Below are 14953 nucleotides of genomic sequence, written 5' to 3'. Positions count from 1 at the left end.
GGGGGGGGGGAAGAATTAGGACTAATAAAAGGAAACACTTCTTCACGCAACGTGTGATTGGTGTTTGGAATATGCTGCCACAGGAGGTGGTGAGGGCCACTAACCTGGATAGCTTTAAAAAGGGCTTGGACAGATTTATGGAGGAGAAGTCGATCTTTGGCTACCAATCTTGATCCTCTTTGATCTGAGATTGCAATGCCTTAGCAGACCAGGTGCTCGGGAGCAACAGCCGCAGAAGGCCATTGCTTTCACCTCCTGCATGTGAGCTCCCAAAGGCACCTGGTGGGCCACTGCGAGTAGCAGAGAGCTGGACTAGATGGACTCTGGTCTGATCCAGCTGGCTTGTTCTTATGTTCTTATGTTCTTACAGACCCCTGCTATAGCGAAATGGCCACTTTGGAGGGTGGGCTCTGCTGAGCCCCCTCCCCAAATCAGATCCTTCCGAGGTACCACTCCCAAATCTTCAGGACTTTTTCCAATCAGAAGTTGATGTGGAAGACCTCCGTTTAAAACCCTGGAGAGTCGCTACCAGCCAGTGTAGAGAGTGCTGGATCCATGATGGTCTCATTCCATATAATGCAGCTTCACGTGTTCATGTGCCCAAGCGATCGTCGCAACTTAACTGCATGGTGTAGTGGTTAAGATCAGGTGCACTCTAATCTGGAGAACTGGGTTTGATTCCCTCCTCTGCCACTTCAGTTGTGGAGGCTTCACCACAGTTGTGGTGAAACAGATTAGTTTGTGCACTCTGACACATGCCAACTGGGAGACTTTGGGCTAGTCACGGTTCTTCGGAGCTCTCTCAGCCCCACCCACCTCACAGGGTGTTTGTTGAGGGGTGGAGAATGAGATTGTAAGCCCTTTTGAGTCTCCTTCAGGCAGGAGAGGGGGGATATAAATCCAAACTCTTCTTATTCAGCATCAAGCAACTCAACCATCCTAAAGTAGGGCTGGGTGGAATGACCACCCTTCCCTTGGCTGAGATTTAGCAGAGTGGAAGGATTATATTCTGCTATCCTCAAGCTCTGGCACGGAAGGCCGAATCTGGGATTGCCCCTCTGTGCCTCTGCAGTCCCACAAGTCAATGTGCTTTTTTAATGATCTTCAGAGTTGCCACCCTCCAGTGAGGCCCGGGAGATGTCCTGGAATTTCAACTGATCTCCAGATTCCAGAGACCAGCTCCTCAGGAGCAAATTACAACGTTGTAGTGTGGACTCTATAGTGTTATCCTCTGATGAGGCCCCTCCCCCTCCAAACCCCTCCCTCCTGAAGCTCCGCCCCCAAATCTCCAGCATAAAAACAGCAGAGTTTGAACACAGGATCAACTGCAAATATTGTAAACGCTCTTATTACTGAAAAGATTCCCCCATTAGTGTTGAAACAGAGTCCAAATGTTGTATATTTCTGAACAGGTGGGGGAGTAATCAGATAAGAACATAAGAACATAAGAACAAGCCAACTGGATCAGACCAGAGTCCATCTAGTCCAGCTCTCTGCTACTCGCAGTGGCCCACCAGGTGCCATTGGGAGCTCACATGCAGGATGTGAAACTAAAGAGTCCCAAACGCTGCAGCCTCTCCTCATAAGGAAGGTGCTCCAGTCCTTCAATCATCCTCGTTGCCCTTCTCAGCACTTTTTCTATCTCTTCGATATCCTTTTTGAGATGTGGCGACCAGAACTGAACACAGTACTCCAAGTGCCGTCACACCACGGCTTTATATAAGGGCATGACAATCTTTGCAGTTTTATTCTCAACTCCTTTCCTAATGATCCCCAGCATAGAGTTTGCCTTTTTCACAGCCGCCATGCATTGAGTTGACATTCCCATGGAACTATCAACAAAGACGCCCAAATCCCTTTCCTGGTCTGTGACTGATAGCACTGACCCCTGTAGCGTGTATGTGAAGTATGGATGTTTTGCCCCGATGTGCATCACTTTGCATTTTGCTACATTGAACTGCATTTGCCATTTCTTAGCCCACTCACCTAATTCATCAAGGTCCGCTTGGAGCTCTTCGCAATCCTTTGCAGTTCTCACCACCCTACATGATTTGGTATCATCTGCAAACTTGGCCACCACGCTGCATAGGAAGCACAGAAAAATTGTTCTTCCTGCCCAAATATTGTTTGTCTTGAACTGCTACTCTGGTCTAGGATTCCCAGTTAAGAACATAAGAACTAGCCAGCTGGATCAGACCAGAGTCCATCTAGTCCAGCACTCTGCTACTCGCAGTGGCCCACCAGGTGCCTTTGGGAGCTCACGTGCAGGATGTGAAAGCAATGGCCTTCTGCTGCTGCTGCTCCTGAGTACCTGGTCTGCTAAGGCATTTGCAATCTCAGATCAAAGAGGATCAAGATTGGTAGCCATAGATTGACTTCTCCTCCATAAATCTGTCCAAGCCCTTTTTAAAGCTATCCAGGTTAGTGGCCATCACCACCTCCTGTGGCAGCATATTCCAAACACCAATCCCACGTTGTGTGAAGAAGTGTTTCCTTTTGTTAGTCCTAATTCTTCCCCCCAGCATTTTCAATGAATGCCCCCTGGTTCTAGTATTGTGAGAAAGAGAGAAAAATTTCTAGTATTGTGAGAGAGAAAAAAAAGTTGCTGTTGCGGTGGCATTTCGAAGCACGATTTGTGTTCAGATGCTATCCAATTCTTCCTCCAAGCAGCCTAGAGCAACATATATCATTCTCCGTCCCAATATTTAGAAGAAGAGTTTGGATCTGATCCACAAAAAAAGCATTTATTTCTGTCCAGCCACGGATGGCTCTGTTTTATATGGTACAAACCAGCCCCTTAATTTTTAATTTGCCTGACTTTGACAATAACGACATGTGTCTAGATCCCACCCATTTGGAAGCAGGCTAGGAGCTGTGTTCTCCCTACAGACCTGCCGCCAGAGGGAAGCATCGCTCACAGAAGGGATGGAGTCCGCTACCTCAAATAGGACTCTATTTGTCTGTTCCCTGGTTTTTAAAAACTGGTTATGTTGTGGCGGCCAAGAAAGCCGATGCAATTCTGCGCTGTATCTATAGTGTCTAGATCGAAGGATGTAATTGTAGCTCTCTATTCTGCGCTGGTTAGAAATCACCCGGAATATTGTGAACAGTTCTGGGCACCGCAATTCAAGAGGGATATTGACAAGCTGGAACGGGTCCAGAGGAGGGCAACCAAAGTGGTCAAAGGTCTGGAATCCATGCCCTACGAGGAGAGACTTAGGGAGCTGGGGATGTTTAGTTTGATGAAGAGAAGGTTAAGAGGTGACATGGTAGCTATGTTTAGATATTTGAAGGGATATCATGTTGTTCTGCTGTTTCAGAGACTAGGACCCGGAGTAATGGGTTCAAGGGGAAGGAAAAGAGATTCCACCTCAACATCAGGAAAACTTCCTGACAGTAAGGGCTGTTGGACACTGGAGTGCACCGCCTTGGAGTGTGGTGGAGTCTCCTTCTTTGGAGGTTTTTAAACAGAGGCTGGATGACCATCTATCAATCTTGATCCTCTGAGATTGCAAATGCCTTAACAGACCAGGTGATCGGGAGCAACAGCCGCAGAAGGCCATTGCTTTCACATCCTGCATGTGAGCTCCCAAAGGCACCTGGTGGGCCACTGCGAGTAGTAGAGAGCTGGACTAGATAGACTCTGGTCTGATCCAGCTGGCTTGTTCTTATGTTCTTATATTCTTACGTTCTTATCTATCACTACTGCTTTGATTGTGTGTTCCTGCATTGCATGGGGTTGTACTTGGTGGCCCTTGGGGTCTCCTCCAACTCTATGATGCTATGATTCTATGCTTGTGTGATCCAAACTCTCTCAGCCCACCTACCTGTTAGATCTCAAACCTTATCTGAATTCCCCAGATAAGCCTCCACAGCTCAGGCGGCAGAGCTGGGAATCAAACCCGGTTCCTCCAGATTAGATACATGAGCTCTTAACCACCTACGCCTCTTATTCCTTCTTTAAATTGTGTCTGGCTTGCAACGTTCTTGCGCCGAGCTAGGATCTCACACTGTTGATAAAACGGGAGGCAGTTTTAGTATTGCGCTTTGCCATGGGCTCGGGCAGCCGGTTTCTTGGCCCCTGGGGCCCCGCAGAAGCAGAGTTTCAGCACAGCTCGTCCTAGAGCCCTTATTCCTGCCTCGTGGCCCGTCCTCCTGTGATGAAACCGCGCAGTACTTTCAAGCGTGGCTTCTTTAGCTGGCCAGTGAAGTGGATTAGAGCAGGCAGCCACTGGAGAGACAGAACTTGACAGGAGGATCGATGTCCATTCTTGGTACCCCCTTGCTACTGGGGAGGGGGGGGGATGAGAAATAGTTGCGTACAAATAATTGAGTGTGGGGAATTGTGATGGGTATTGTGTCTGGCGGCCCTGTGATAGCCGGGGCACTCAATTTCCAGCATGGTATAGTCAAGCAGGGGTCTGCAACCTGCAGCTCTCCAGATGTTCATGGACTACAAATCCCACCAGCCCCTGCCAGGGGCTGATGGGAATTGTAGTCCATGAACATCTGGAGAGCCGCAGGTTGCAGACCCCTGGTGTAGTGGTTAAGAGTGGTGGGCTTTAATCCAGAGAACCAGATTTGATTCCCCACTCCTCCATACAAAGCCTCCTGGGTGACCGTGGGCCAGTGTCTTTTGTGGGGAGAGAGGAAAGGAAGGTTGTAAGCCACTTTGAGTGGGGTATAAAACCCATTCTTCTTCTTATACAAAGGAGTCACTGCTCACCTAGGCCTGGATAGGAGGCTGCTGTTCCGCTCCACTTTGCCTGATTTCCACTCCTCCCTACCACGTTTTCAAGTCTGATCCATTCAAGTCCACTAGAATCTTAGAGAACAATAAGACTCAGGGTATAAGCCAGCGGGGTGTAGAGCGGTGGACTCAAATCTGGAGAACAGTGTTTGGTTCCCCACTCTCCCACCTGAGCGGCAGACTCTTATCTGATGAACTGGATTTATTTCCCCATTCTTACACATGAAGCCTGCTGGGTGACCTTGGGCTAGTCACAGTTCTCTCAGAACTCTCTCGGCTCCACCTGCCTCACAAGGTGTCTGTTGTGAGGAGAGGAAGGGAAAGGAATTTGTAAGCCACCTTGAGCGGCTTTCTCTACAGGAAAGGTAGGGTATAAATCCCAACTACTACTACTACTACTACTACTACTACTACTACTACTACTACTACTACTACTACTACTACTACTACTACTACTACTACTACTAAGCCCTCGAGAGGAATGGCAGTTTATCAAATAGAATAAATACTACTACTACTACTACTACTACTACTACTACTACTACTACTACTACTACTACTACTACTACTACTACTACTACTACTCTTGAATCAAAACTCCTTTTATCAGATACCAGAGAGGCTGTTGAAATGTATTGCCAAAGGGCTTCATGGCTGGAATCAAGAAATTACAACTAAACCCCCAGTGAGGTGGACAACGCATATAATCCACTGAAGGACATTTTGTGGCCAGGGACTAACAGTGGTGAAATAGTAGTAGAAGAAGAGTTTGGATACATACCCACCTTTCTCTTCTGTAGGGAGACCCCAGATTTCTTACAAGTTCCTTTCCTTTCCTCTCCTAACAACAAACACCTTGTGGAGTAGGTGGGGCTGAGAGAGTTCTGAGAGAACTGTGACTAGCCCAAGGTCACCCAGCAGGAATGTAGGAGTGTGGAAACACATCTGGTTCTCCAGATAAGCCTCCGCCGCTCTGGTGGAGGAGTGGGGAATCAAACCCGGTTCTCCAGATTGGAATCCACCTGCTCTTAACCACCGCACCACACAGGACTGACTTGAATTGTAAGAAAGACCTGGTATGGGACACCTTTGATGTATATTGAAAATACCGCAAGCAAATGAAGATTGGTTGAAGCCAGACTATTACTGGATTCTGGCCGCCCATTTCTCACTTGTGGGTTTTCATACTAGAGAATTTTGCATGCATGATATAAATGATGAGCAGCAGTGGCGTAGTGGTTAAGAGTAGGCGCGCTCTAATCTGGAGAACTGGATTCTCCACTCTGCCACTTGAGCTGTGGAGGCTTATCTGGGGAATTCAGATTAGCCTGTACACTCCCGCACACGCCAGGTGGGTGACCTTGGGCTAGTCACTGTTATTCAGAGCTCTCTCAGCCCCACCCACCTCACAGGGGATTTTCCACCCCTCACTTAACTAAATGGTTACAGCCCGGGGACATATGATCCCATGTCCCCCTGGGCAGTACGCCCCTGCTTCCAGGATGACACTAGAGTATGTGACTGACCTGCGGTCACCCAGCCAGCATTCACTGTATAGGGATTCGAACATAGGCATTATAATCGCAGATCCTAGTCCAACCCTTTAACCCAGGGGTGGGCAATTATTTTTTCCATGGGGCCGCATAAGAAACAGAAAATATTGTGGAGGGCCGGGCCAAAAGGCAGGGGGGCGAGGTGCTTTTGAAAGCCCCGCAGAAGCCAGCAGCCAAGGCAACTGGCTTCTGCGGGGCTTTCAAAGGCGCCTCGCTCCCCAGCACGGCAGGGGGGCCAGTCAGGGTCATCCGGCGGGCCGGATGTGGCCCGCGGGCCGTATAATGCCCAGGTCTGCTTTTAACCGCTATAGCATTCTAATTCTTATGAAGCTGGTGTTAATAATTTTTGAAAATGTAGGCGTGTGGGGTAGGCCTACTTATGAGCTAGCAAATTTCTCAGCTTGCCTGCTTAGTTCTTTTTTTTTTTAATCTGTTGTGATAAACCACAACGATGTATGCAGGGAATGCCGCCTTGGGTCGTTGTCCCACAGGAAATGAATCCTTGGCTGAGTGATCCATTCTGGCCTATTCGCAGCGTTCAGGCGCGTGATGTTGTCCGGCAGAGCCTTTGTCAAATTGATTTGTTTTTGGTCTTTCTTTTTTTTCCTTTTTGGCTTTTGCCTTTTAATTAGACGCCTCCTTCGTTTGGCTGCCTTCGCATTTTTGCAGGTATTTAATTAGCAAAATAACACCCTCGTCTTCTCACACCAGAGAACAGCAGGAAGCTCCGGGGGACGGGGGAGGGGCACCCTGTGCGCTCTGCAGCTCAGGCCCGCCCCAGCTGAGATTAACTCCAATGTGAAAAGCAGATGACAGTTTAGCGCAGATGTTTTGACATCTGTCCCAATTTCGAGTGTGTCGATTGGTAAGCAGGCAAGTGGAGTACTGGACCTGGAAACTGACTCCCCTCCCTCCCTCCCTCCCTTCCTTTTCCTTCCTTTTCCTTCCTTCCCTTCCCCCTTTCCCTTCCTTCGTTTGTTCGTTCCTTCCTTCCTCTCTCCCTCCCTCCTTCCCTACCCTTCCCTTCTCTTCTGTTCCCTCTCTCCCCTCCCTCTCCTCCCTCCCTCCCTCCCTCCCTCCCTCCCCTCCTTCCTTCCTTCCTGCCTTCCTTCCTTCCTGCCTTCCTTCCTTCCTGCCTTCCTGCCTTCCTGCCTTCCTGCCTTCCTGCCTTCCTTCCTTCCTTCCTTCCTTCCTTCCTTCCTTCCTTCCTTCCTTCCTTCCTTCCTTCCTTCCTTCCTTCCTTCCTTCCTTCCTTCCTTCCTTCCTTCCTTCCTTCCTTCCTTCCTTCCCTCCTTTTCCCTTCCTTTGTTCCTCCCTCCCTCCCTCCCACCTTCCCTTCCCTTCCCTTCTGTTCCCTCCCTCCTTCCCTCCCCTTCCTTGCTCCCTCCCCTCCCTCCCTCCCTCCCTCTCTCCCTCCCTCCCTCCTTCCTTCCTTCCTTCCTTCCTTCCTTCCTTCCTTCCTTCCTTCCTTCCTTCCTTCCTTCCTTCCTTTTCCTTCATTCCTTCCCTCCCTCCCTCCTTTTCCTTTCTTTTGTTCCTCCCTCCCTCCCTCCCTCCCGCCTTCCCTTCCCATCTGTTCCCTCCCTCCCCTTCCTTCCTTCCTCCCTCCCTCCCTCCCCTTCCTTTCCTTTTCCTCCCTTTCCCTTCATCTTTGGGGATAGATTGGTGAAACACAGGAGTTTATCAGCTGAAGAACTGGTGGTGGAAAGGAGCATCAAATCACAAGCAATTTATGCTAAGCCTGTAAGGTTTTCAAGGAAAGTATCAGTTCAGGGGTTTTGCCTTTGCCTGCCTCTACGTGTCAGTCCCAGCCTCCCATCCAAAAACAGGGACTGACCTGTTGTTTATAATGCCTCTGTTATGGAGTCTGCTTAAAGTCTCCTGCCCGCAAGACTCCGTTACAAATCATCTGGAGTTGGATGGAATTCGATGGTACTTAATTATAGCCCAGTCTTATCTGATCTCAGAAGCTAAGCCGGGTTGGCCCTGTTTAGCGCTTGAATGAGAGACCGTCAAGAAAGTACCGGGCTGCTAAGGAAGGCAACGCCGAACCACCTGTGAATACCTCCAGCCTTGCAAACCCCACAGGCTGGCCACGACTCAGCTGCAACTTGATGTATGTTCCCCACCCTCACCCCCCCACACACGGACACTAAACAAATCAATGGAACAGTGTTTCCCAACCTTTTCGAGGTCAGGGTACCCTTGACCTCACTCTTCATATCTCACGGTACCCCTGCCGCCACCCTCCACCTTCCCCACCCATTGCCCCTGCTTGCCACACACCCCACCTTCCCCTCCCAGGGTGAAGGGTAGCACTGGGGGTGGTGGTGGCTGCTGACCTTGCGGCAGGCCCTGCCCCATGGGCCAGCTCCATGTCCTTGCTGGCGCCGGTGGGAGACACCACAAAAATGAGGGGGGGCGGTAGTGTTGCCGCGGTACCCCTGGGACATGCTCACGGCACCCCAGGGTACCACGGTACCCTGGTTGAGAATGGCTGCAATGGAGGATGAACCCACAGTACTTGCTAGACCTGATGACTAAATTATAGTTAGATCTCACCTGGAGTATTATGTACAGTTCTGGGCACAGCAAGTCAAGAAGGATATTGACAGGTTGGAATGGGTCCAGAGGAGGGCAACCAAAATGGTCAAAGGTCTGGAGCCCATGTCCTACGAGGAGAAACTTAGGGAGCTGGGGATGTTTAGTCTGGAGAAGCCAAGGTTAAGGGAGGACATGATAGCTATGTTTAAATATTTGAGGGGTGTAATGTGGAAGAGGGAGCAAGCTTCTTTTCTGCTGCTCCAAAGACTAGGACCAGGAGTCATGGGTTCAAGGTGAAGGAGAAGAGACTCCACTTAAACATTGCAAAGAACTTCCTGACCGTCGGGGCTGTTCGACAGTGGGATTCACTGCTTTGGAGAATTGTGGGGTTTCCTTTGGAGGTTTTTAAACAGAGGATGGATGAACATGTGTCCTGCATTGCAAGGGGTGGGACTTGATGACCTTTGAAGTCTCTTCCAACTCTATGATTCTATGAAACTGGAAAAAAAACAATAACCCATGTTTGAAGGCACTCATGTTGTAGGGAGACATGCACACAATTGGGGGGGGGGGGTTTCCTGTGCCTACTTTATCTATCTATCTATCTATCTATCTATCTATCTATCTATCTATCTATCTATCTATCTATCTATCTATCTATCTATCTATCTATCTATCTATCTATCTATCTATCTATCTATCTATCTGTTTATTTATTTATTCGATTTGATAACCTGCCCTACCCCCGTAGGGTCTTCTTCATAGGTCTTCTTCATAGATCTTCTCTGGTTGGTCCCTGAGCAAAACACATTGCTGGTCTCGATAGACCACTGGTCCAATCCAGCACGGCTGATCTTATGCTAATAAAACAGACCGTTGTGTCAAGATCTGCCGACCCCTGCCATAACCAGGCTCTGGGGTTCAGAAATTGGTTTATTGACAGGTTTAAAGCGAGTATCAATCAAGCCAGCGTTGGCTGGGTCTGAGTTCCCGTACCGCAATTCTCGGTTAATGCTCCTCCCACCTCTGTTTTTGAGATCCCAGCCCAGTGAAATGACTCTCAGTGTTCCCAAGTGGAAAGGAGTCTTCATGATATGGACGGGGCTGGCTGCCCCAGAGGGTGAGACAGAGGCGTAGCAAGGGGGGAATACTCAGTTCACTGGTGCACCCTCCGCCCCTGTCCTGCCCCGGAATGCCCGCACCATGCCCCCCAGAACGCCCTCGTCACACCCCCACAGGGGCGCGCGCCAGGTGCATCTCTCACCCCCCCCTCTTGGATCTACGCCTCTGGGGTGAGAAGCTATTTGCCCGCGAAAGTGAAAGGAAGAAAACCAGCCAAGGAGTCCCATGTATTGTCAAAGGCTTTCATGGCCGGGCTCAACTGGTTATTGTGGATTTTCCAGGCTGTGTGGACATGATCTGGTACAGTGGTGGGATCCAAAAATTTTAGTAACAGGTTCCCATGGTGGTGGGATTCAAACTGTGGCGTAGCGCCAATGTGGCTGGGCGGGTCACAATGGGGGTGTGGCCGGACATTCTGGGGGCAGGGCATTGCTGGGCGGAGCTGTGGCAAGGACGCAGCCACTGCGCTGGACCTTGGGTGGGAAACAAATGCACGCAGGCGCAGGCTGCCACGCACACCGGTGCACCTCCTGCTAGACTGCTTCAAGTTCTGCGCGCTACTGCTGAGAGGAGGGACGTAACTAAGGCAAACATCACGTGGCAAAATCGCCAATTAGTAACCCCCTCTCGGCACACACAAATAATTAGTAACCTACTCTCGGGAACCTGTCAGAACCTGCTGGATCCCACCTCTGGTCTGGTAGATCTTGTTCCTAACATTTCGCCTGCATCTGTGGCCGGCATCTTCAGAGAGGTATCACAGAGAGAGGTTATGTTATACTTCTCTCCTCTGAAGATGCCAGGCACAGATGCAGGCGAAATGTTAGGAACAAGATCTACTAGAGCACAGCCACACAGCCCGGAAAACCCACGACAACCAGACAAGGGTTCCCATGTTGCCCCCTGCTCCCAGCCTGCTCCAGGGCTTCAGAATTCGAACTCATCTCTTGGACTCCCACTTGGACTCAGGGGAGTCGCTCTCTTGTTCCTCTGTGAGTAGCCCAAGAACGTTCACCATTATTTTTTTTTATTAGGCAGAAGTGGCTTCTTTCCAGACAAGTCGGGGGGGGGGGGGAGGCCCAGCCGCTCCCATAGATCCGTCTCTTAAGATCGCAGCTGGTAAAAACCCCATGCAAAATGGAGCAAGCCAAACACGGACCGTGCGTGTAGTATTATATATTGCAATCTAATTATGATATAACTTAACAGGCTAATCCAAAGTGGCACGTCGGGGTCAGCAGCGGCAAACGCAGCATAACCACGAGCCCAATAAGCAATTCAGCAGTTTCGCAGCCAGCATCCAAATTGGGCAGGGATGCTTTCCTGAAATGCAAATCGGGGACGACAGCTTGAGAGGACGCAAGGGGGGAGGAGGAGGGGGGGAGGCACGGGTTGAGCCGTCCGCCTGTCACCAAACTTCCCCTGACTAATCCGGGAGCAAATGCCCGTCAGAAAGGAAAGGGGACAACGCTTGACTGAAGGGCAGGATGAGCTCAGGAGATCTGATTTTCCCTCGTGGTGGAAAGGGCCATCAACTTATGGTGACCCTGTTGGATTTTCAAGGCAAGGGACAATCTGAGCTAGTTTGCCATTCCTTGCCTTTGCAAAGAAGAGTTTGGATTTATACCCCACCTTTCTCTCCTGTAAGGAGACTCGAGGTGGCTTACAAGCTCCTTTCCCTTCCTCTCCCCACAACAGATACCTTGTGAGGTTGGTGGGGCCGAGAGAGTCCTGAGAGGACTGTGACTAGACCAAGGTCACCTAGCAGGAATATGTAGGAGTGTGGAAACACATCTGGTTCACCAGATAAGTTTCTGCCACTCAGGTGGAGGAGTGGGGAATCAAACCCGGTTCTCCAGATTAGAATCCACCTGCTCTCAATTTAATTTAACAACTGGTTGTTCTGGTGGGTTTTCTGGGCTGCGTGGCCGTGGTGTGGTGGATCTTGTTCCACCAGACCATGGCCACACAGCCCGGAAAACCCACCAGACCAGTTGAATCAGGCCAAGAAAGCCTTCGACATAACGACTGGTTGTTTACAATCATCTTGTTAACAACCGGTTCTGCTGAAGTGGTGCGAACCTGCTGAATCCCACCACTGGACGTGGGGCAGTCTCGCTTTGGGAGCAGGAGCCATGCCAAGTTCCCTCCTGAAACGGGTTTTTTTTACCAGTATTATCCCAGGTTAATTGGCCTGTGTGGAAAGGTCCTAGATAGCCAGGGAAACTTGGTTTGCTCAGGTCGATCACATGTAAGGTGCGTGCCTTGATGTTTCCTGGAGCTCATGAACACATTCAATTGCCTTCTGCCAAATCAAATGATTGGTCCATCATGGTCAGTATTGTCTACTCTGACTGGCAGCTGCTCTCAAGGGTCTCAAGTGGACGCTGTTGGTAGATAAGAACATAAGAAAGAACCTGCTGGATCAGACCAGAGCCCATCTAGTCCAGCACTCTGCTACTCGCAGTGGCCCACCAGGTGCCTTTGGGAGCTCACAGGCAGGATGTGAAAGCAATGACCTTCTGCTGCTGCTGCTTCTGAGCACCTGGTCTGCTAAGGCATTTGCAATCTCAGATCAAGGAGGATCAAGATTGGTAGCCATAGATCGACTTCTCCTCCATTAATCTGTCCAAGCCCCTTTTAAAGCTATCCAGGTTAGTGGCCATCACCACCTCCTGTGGCAGCATATTCCAAACACCAATCATATGTTGCATGAAGAAGTGTTTCCTTTTATTAGTCCTAATTCTTCCCCCCAGCATTTTCAATGTATGCCCCCTGGTTCTAGTATTGTGAGAAAGAGAGAAAAATTTCTCTCTGTCGACATTTTCTACCCCAGGCATAATTTTATAGACTTCAATCATATCCCTGCTCAGACATTTTTCCACCTAGATATTTCCACCTAGGGACAGCCCCTGCCACAGGAACAGATAAAACTACAAGCCACCCTGAGACACACACCTTATGTCAGGTAGGGAAGGAAATCTAGCTCTTTTGGTTGATGGCTACTGTGAAAGTGGCTCTCCCCAAATGAATACCACTGCACTAAGACATCCCAACTGTTTCCCTCAATAGACACATCTGGCTGAGGCCTGAATTCTTCCCTACAGCCAAGTCCCAGGTACAGGGGCATATCTGCCAGAGGGACACGGGGGGTTATTTGACCCCGGGCACCACCCATTAGATCACGTGGGGGCACAGAGTTGCCCTCCACACCCCTCCCATGGAGAGGCACACCCACCCGGTGCTCCCCCCTCCTTTGGGCAGGAGCACCACCTTCCTCCTCCTCTGGCTGAAGGAGCAGCTCAGCCGAGCCAGGAGCCTGCTGCGGGCCCACTCTGCTCTCCTTGGCCCACCTTGACCCCACCAGACCCAGGCCTTCCAGGCTGTCTGGGACCACTGCCCCCCTCCTCCACCAACCGAAGGAGCAGCCCAGCCAGGCCAGGAGCCTGCCATGAGTGGGGCGAGGGGGGGCGCTTGAGCAGGTTTTGCCCCAGCCCCATATTCTCCCAGTACGCCTCTGGCCAGGTATGTAACACCTGGTCAGGGTTATATTTTTGTGCGGGGTGGGAGTATCCCAGTGGCAGGATTAAAAATAATTTAACAACCGTTCCGGTGGTAGGAATTCAAATAATTTAACAACTGGTTGTTTACAAGCACCATTTTAACAACCGGTTCTGCCGAAGCGGTGCGAACCGGCTGAATCCCATTAATGGAACATCCCCAAAGGCAGTTCTTGCTAAAACAAAATTCGTTTGTCTCAAGCCAGGAACAAACCGTGCAAACTGCCTCAAGCTAGAAACCGTGTCCTCCAGCAAGCTACTCTCTTCTAACAACTCAGCAAGATGGCGGGGGAAAGAAACCCATCTACAAATCCCTCCGCTCGTGTAACCCGAACTCAGGCGAATCGGCAGAGAGTCACCGAGAGCCGGGGCCCACTGTAGAGTGAATGATTTGGAAATGGCGGCCGGTTTCATCTCCGCACACAATTTGCTCCTGAAGATACACTTTGCTGAGCCTTATTCAGGGGCGGTTCTTTTATTTCCATTTTTTCTCCCCTCCCCGTGGCTCCTGGGTGCACTTTGGATGAGTGATGGGAGGCGCTCGCCTGCCTGCAGGGAGAGCCACGTGGCCGGCCCATTTCACGCTCCGGCAGATTGCCTTCCTCGCGGCTGGCTGCACAGATCAGCCGACAAAACGTTTCCCTTCCCCGACAAGGTCCCGTGCTCCACTTTCAAGTCTTCCGCTGTCAGCTGGACGGAAAGTGGGCCACCGGCGAAAGGAAGCCATTTAGGGTCCAGATGCAGCAACGGACTCTTGGGGGGGCGGCAGGGATTCTGCAGCCTTTGTGGGACGTCTAATAGCCGTATAATCTCCCCCCCCCCACTCCGCTGCCGATATCACTTAATCCTTAATCTGGTATCTTAATTGTCCGGGACAGATGTGGAGTCCTTTGGGAGGCAGCGGAGAGCGATTCTATTGTCTGGTCCTGGCGAGTCACGTGGGGTGGTGCAGATCTCTGTGCGTACTTTCCCCTTGTCTTTCTCTGCTAAGAGAAGAGTTGTAATATAGAATCATGGAATCATAGAGTTGGAAGAGACCCCCAAGGGCCATCCAGTCCAATCCCCTGCAATGCAGGGACACACAGTCAAAACGCCCCCGACATATGTTCAGCCTCTGTTTAAAAACCTCCAAAAAAGGAGGCTCCACCACTCTCCGAGGCAGTGAATTCCACTGTTGAACAGCCCTGACGGTCAGAAAGTTCTTCCTAATGTTTAGGTGGAATCTCTTTTCCTTCCCCTCGAACCCATGACTCCTGGTCCTAGTTTCTAGAGCAGCAGAAAACAAGCTTGCTCCCTCCTCAATATGGCATCCCTCCAAATAACTAAACATGGCTATCATGTCACCTCTTAACCATCTCTCCCCCAAACTAAACATCCCCAGCTCCCTACGTCTCTCTTCATAAGGCATGAATTCCAGACCTTTT

General features: G+C 50.3%; 1 protein-coding gene across 1 annotated transcript in view; it reads left to right on the top strand.

Moving 5' to 3' along the window:
* Positions 1 to 7088, top strand: part of LOC125439453 (adhesion G protein-coupled receptor B1-like) — a 218845-nt gene extending 211757 nt beyond the window's left edge. The window contains exon 7 of the mRNA XM_048508556.1: positions 7015 to 7088. Within this exon, the coding sequence (XP_048364513.1) occupies positions 7015 to 7088 (74 nt within the window). The remainder of the gene's footprint in view (positions 1 to 7014) is intronic.
* Positions 7089 to 14953: the final 7865 nt, after the last annotated feature.

This window comes from Sphaerodactylus townsendi, linkage group LG09 (assembly GCF_021028975.2).
Source record: "Sphaerodactylus townsendi isolate TG3544 linkage group LG09, MPM_Stown_v2.3, whole genome shotgun sequence".
NCBI classification, from domain to species: domain Eukaryota; kingdom Metazoa; phylum Chordata; class Lepidosauria; order Squamata; family Sphaerodactylidae; genus Sphaerodactylus; species Sphaerodactylus townsendi.
The sequence above is the reverse complement of the archived record's forward strand: the minus strand, read 5'-3'. Positions and strand labels throughout refer to the sequence as shown.